The sequence below is a fragment of the Nansenia antarctica genome (assembly GCF_963989245.1).
Source record: "Nansenia antarctica genome assembly, chromosome: 6".
NCBI classification, from domain to species: domain Eukaryota; kingdom Metazoa; phylum Chordata; class Actinopteri; order Argentiniformes; family Microstomatidae; genus Nansenia; species Nansenia antarctica.
In genome coordinates this window covers 50386039-50391415 of record NC_137676.1, presented here as the reverse complement: position 1 = coordinate 50391415, position 5377 = coordinate 50386039, and the positions used below count along the sequence as shown (strand labels likewise).

The 5377-nt window shown below is 50.9% G+C and overlaps 1 protein-coding gene across 1 annotated transcript in view; it reads right to left on the bottom strand.

Annotated features, from left to right (window-relative positions):
- Positions 1-216: 216 nt before the first annotated feature.
- Positions 217-5377, bottom strand: part of celsr3 (cadherin, EGF LAG seven-pass G-type receptor 3) — a gene marked incomplete at its 3' end in the record, with an annotated part of 317293 nt that continues 312132 nt past the window's right edge. Inside the window, exons 34-38 of the mRNA XM_080534612.1 lie at positions 4284-4375; positions 3744-3917; positions 3162-3356; positions 678-1647; positions 217-244 (exon numbers count right to left, since the gene is read on the bottom strand). Coding sequence (XP_080390738.1) covers positions 217-244; positions 678-1647; positions 3162-3356; positions 3744-3917; positions 4284-4375 — 1459 coding nt within the window. The remainder of the gene's footprint in view (positions 245-677; positions 1648-3161; positions 3357-3743; positions 3918-4283; positions 4376-5377) is intronic.

Genomic DNA, 5377 nt, shown 5'->3' with positions numbered 1-5377 from the left:
GAAACACTCAACAACAGCACAACTCAACCCAGCATCTCCGTCTCACTGTCTTTTTCCTCCACACTGCCTTTCCTCCACAACACCTTAGTCCTCCAGTATACCAGAGTGCTTCAGTCCAGGGTGCTCCTTCACCTTTGACCTTGCCCCCCCCCCCTATGGTCCTTATGGTGCCTCCCCAATACAGGCATAATGCATTGTGGAATAGGGAGGGTGTCATCAAGACTGTCCTTCACTTCTGTTGACTCTGTAGAAGAGAAGAGGGAGGGAGGGAAAGAGAGGGAGAGAGGGAGGGAAAGAGGGGAGAGAGAGAGAGAGAAATTGAAATCAGTGACAAGAAGTTCACACAACACAATATGAATGTGTTATCCATGCTGACACACCTCATGCACACACACTAGTACACGACCACTGCCATGTTTACAATCACAATCATCGCTTTTAAGTTTGGGCCGATCATAGGCATGTCAGAGGGGAGAGAGACAGAGAGGGAAACCACAGCAGGAGTATGGAGGGTAGTGTTGGTTAGCGGTATTTAGCGATGGTTAGTGTGGTGAGTGATGGTTATCATTGGTTAGCGATTGTTAGAGGTAGAGAGTGATGGTTATCATTGGTTAGCGATCACTAGCGGTGGTCAGCAGTGGTTAATGGCAGATGGAGGTGGTGAGGGCAGGACTTACTCAGAGTCGGGGGAGACCTCAGAAACGCTGTGGGAGGTGGCGGAGTGTGGCGGGGAGGGGGAAGGGCCCTGCGCAGTGGGGGGAGGGGTGAGGACGGAGGAGCTGAAGGAGGCCAGGATGGAGGAGAGGATGTCCAGGTGCTCGCTGGAGGGGTGGCGGCTGGGTGGGGCCCCGGGGGCGGGGCCAGAGGAAGGGTACCTACAGGAGGGGGCGGAGTCCAGCCTGCCGTGGCGGGACAGGGGGAGCTCCTGTGGCTCCTCGCTGATGGGGGGCGGCGGGGACGACGGCGGGGGCTGGTCGGGGTGCGAGGGCTGGCGGGGGGGCAGGGTGCGGAGCCACTCCCTGCAGGGCTGCGACTGGTTTCCGTTCCCCGCGCCCCCGTTGGCCTCCAGCTGCTCTCGGGAGCGGCTGCTCATCAGCGCGCCCCCGAGGTGTTCCCTGGACGCCTGGCGCCGGCTCATGCTGTTGAGCTGGGACCGCGACCCCGCCAGGTGTGCCTCCAGGGCCATCCCCAGGCTCATCCCGACCCCCCCGACCCCGGTCAGGTCCTCACGGGAAGCGTGGGTGCTGTGAGGGGGTCCGACCGTGTCCAGTCTGTCCCCGGAGCTGCTCAGGTTCTCCCTGGAGGCCCGGTCCAGGCCCAGCTCGCGGCGGCGTGGCAGCAGGTCCAGGTTGTCCCGGGAGCCCTGCCGGTCCAGTCGATTCTGGGACCCCCCTCCGGCCTGGCGTCCCAGGGGGTCTCTGGAGAGCTGGCGTCGGGCCAGAGAGTCCAGCTGCTCCCTGGAGGAGTAGCGGGAGGCGGGCTGGGAGAGGGAGCCCGTCCCAGAGTACATGCGTCCATAGGAGGCCGCGGGGACGCCCCTGTGGCCCAGTGTAGAGGTCCGGTACCAGGACATTTCGCTGGGGACCCGGCTCATGGTGGACAGACCCTGGAGGGCCGGGGGGCAGCCGATACGGTTCTTCAATATGCCTGGTAGAGAACAGAGACAGAGGATGAGACAGAGATACAAATGATGTTTTCCATGTTTGTGTAGTCGAGACATGAGTAGACATTGAAGAGTCTAGTTCAGTGGCTACAGTTCAGTTTTGGCTGTAAATGTTCAGGGAAAAAAATTCTGGGAAAACTTGCATGTCTTCCCTCTGCTGACCACTCTGTCTCTCATTCATTCTTCAAGAAACGCGCGCTCAATGAGGACATTGTCACATTCACAGTAAAAGCTAGACTACAAGTCCTTCCCACTAGACTCAACCTATCTATCTGGTTTCCTACTCAGGCTCCTCGTTGTTTGCATCACACCACTGAACAGGTCACATAGTCAATGTCTCACATCTTGAACGGCTGTTATGTTTACAAGGGAATGTACATAGCACGTCATAGATAGAATAGTGGACTTGATAGTAAAGGACATATCTCATTTTCCAACCTCAGTGAGAATGTACAAACATTCCTGTGTCAATCCCACCATGTTCCATCTCTGCAGTAACCCAGCCACTTTTACACATTTGTCTGCCAGTACACCAGATGTTGTTGATGTCAATGAAGTATCTAGAGAGGTGTTCGTTCTGGAGGTAGCCTGCACATTTGACCCTAGCCTAGAGGAAGCCTTCATGACCAAGGTCATTAAGTACCAACCTCGCCTGAATACCATCTCAGAACTAGGGTACAGATGCAGACTGCTTGTGTTCATATTTGGCAGCCTAGGACATACACACAGGTTGGTCGTAAGAGGGCTCCAACAACTGGGGATGCCCAAACAGAAGGCTAAACGCCTTGCAAAGTACTGCTCTGTCTCTGCTGTAATTGGCAGCTGCCATATATGGCGGCGACGCTGCTACTTGTACCCCTGAAATGAAAAAAATAAAAAATAAAAAATTATGCCGCTGGTCCATGAATTGTGATTGTGTAGTACCGTAACTGCAACGTTAGTATTTGTGTCCCTGTATGTCTTTTTTCTATGTGGACATAAATAAATGGTTACAATGTGTGTGTGTGTGTGTGTGTGTGTGTGTGTGTGTGTGTGTGTGTGTGTGTGTGTGTGTATGTGTGTGTGTGTGTGTGTGTGTGTGTGTGTGTGTGTGTGTGAGATAGAGAGAAGACAATATTAGTATACTTCAGCATAGTCTGGGGGCAAGATGACTGTGTAAGCATTTGACCTGTGAAATAGGCTGTGTGTGTGTGTGTATGTGTGTATGTGTGTGTGTGTGTGTGTGTGAGAGAGAGAGAGAACCAGACAGTGCCTCTGTATATTAAGTATACTTCAGCATAGCCTGGGGGCGAGATGACTGTGTATGTGTTTGATCCTTGTGGTGGCATTTGGACTGTGTGTGTGTGTGTGTGTGTGTGTGTGTGCATGTATGTGTGTGCTTGTGTCTGTGACTTTGTCTGCATGCTTGCTGTGTGTGTGTGCGTGTACGTGTCTGTTATGTGTTATGTTTTGTGTGTCCGTGTGTGTGTGTGTGTGTGTGTGTGTGTGTGTGTCTCACCCTTGCGGTGGTGGTTGGGCTGTGTGAGGCCATTCTCGTCCCCGCTGGTCAGAGCTGCATCCGTCTGGTTGTTGTTGGCGGCGTCCTTGCTGTGGTCGGCCCCTAGGCGGCGCTCCGAGCCCCACTTCTGCAACGAGTGGACCTCACACTCCTCCAGCGCTGGCCAATAGGAGAGCATGTCGTTGCCATCCAGGTCTGACATACATACACACACACACACACACACACAGGGACAAATGCCATTGGTCAATAATCTCACAAAATATTTGCTATTGGTCCATTTAAAATAATCACTAAAATATATATTCTTTTTTTTTTTAAAACACTTTTTAAATCAGATTCTTATGAGTTCCCTAGATGACACATACATTATGTATGAAAAAATCATGCATGAAAAACGTTATTGATTTATGGATATACTGTATGTGTCTGTGACATTTTCTCTGTGTGTTTCTGCATGTACATACAGTATGTATGGCATTTAAGAGTGCAATCAGTCATGTCAACATTATACGGTAAATTACATTGATTTATCAACGTATGAGTGTGACATTTTCGGAGTGTGTGTGTGTGTCTGTGTACCTTTGTTGCCGTTGTGGACGGCTTCTGTGAGCAGCCGCTCGCTGTGATTGGTGCGTTTGAACCGCCGCTGGATGCGCCCGCGGAGACGGACGTTGTCCTCGCTCTCGGAGGAGGGGATGGAGAGACTGCGCTCCTCCTCCAGGGAGAGGTCTGAGTCTGAGTCTGAATCCTCTCCTGGGGGCGGGGGGGAGAAGGGGGGGCGGGCAGACAGAGAGAGGGGGGGGGTAGGGGAAAAAGCGAGAGAAAGAGAGGGAGGGGAAGAGAGAGGGGAGAGAGAGGGGAGAGAGAGAAAGAAAGAGAGAGAGGGGGAGGGAGAGAGAGAAAGAAAGAGAGAATGAGAGAGAGAGAGAGAGAGAGAGAGAGAGAGAGAGAGAGAGAGAGAGAGAGAGAGAGAGAGAGAGAGAGAGAGAGAGAGAGAGAATGTGGGGTTATTTTAATTTCTTTGTTGTTATAATTTGCTTTGCCTGTCTTGGGTTGATCTGAATTAATTTGAGAGACAGGAGTGTGTGTGTGTGTGTGTGTGTGTGTGTGTGTGTGTACCTCTGTCTCTGTGGAACATAGCCACGTCCAGGTCTGTGGCACCAGTATGACCCAGATTGTGTTCCAGAGTTTGACGGGCCAGCAGGTTCTCTCTGTTGGAGGAGAGGAGGTGTGAACCACGGCACTTACATTACACACACACACACACACACACACACACACACACACACACACACACACACACACACACACACACACACATACACACACACAAACACACACACACACACACACAGATACACACACAGACACACACACACACACACACACACACACGCACGCACACACACACACACACACACACACACACACACACAGACACACACAAATGCACACACACAGACATGGACACGAACACTGACACACACACACACACACAGACACACCCACACGCACAGACACATGCACCCCCCCCCCCTCCTACCAAATTAGCCATGCACCATATACTCTAAGCCTCATCCTACAGAGACACACTGCCCTATAGGAGATATTTTCTGCCTGCCGCAATAAGACTGTACACCTCCTCCACCCGCTGGCTCCATCAGGGATCAGAGTCAGGCTGGGGGATGTTCATTTATGTTCATTCATGTTAATTCATACTGGATTGCTGCTACTATCTATAATGTTTCTTTCTGATGTCTATTTTATGGCTTTATTATTATATTATTATTCAATTGTCACTTTATTTTGTTAGTTGTTTGTGATGGGGGGGTTTGTAACACCTTATTGTATACATAGCCTCTATTGATGTAAACCAGCTCCTTACCTTCTTGTGATTTTTATGCATCTATGCTTTTTCCAAAATGTGTTTCTTTTTCCTTTCCTAAACACCAGGGGAGCCTCCCCTCCTAAATTTCGTTGTTTGGTACCTGTACTGTAGCAATGACAAATAATGTCTATCTATCTATCTATCTATCTATCTTAATTTTCCCTTGGGGATTAATAAAGTACCTTAGGGTTAGACATGGAGGAGGCTCCAGCAGGGATGGGGTCCGGTCCACACACTAACCTTCCCCCCTCAGACTATTGGGCATATAAACCTGGAATAACAACCACCAAAAACTGGCCTTGCTGGGAGGGAACTTCCCTGAGTC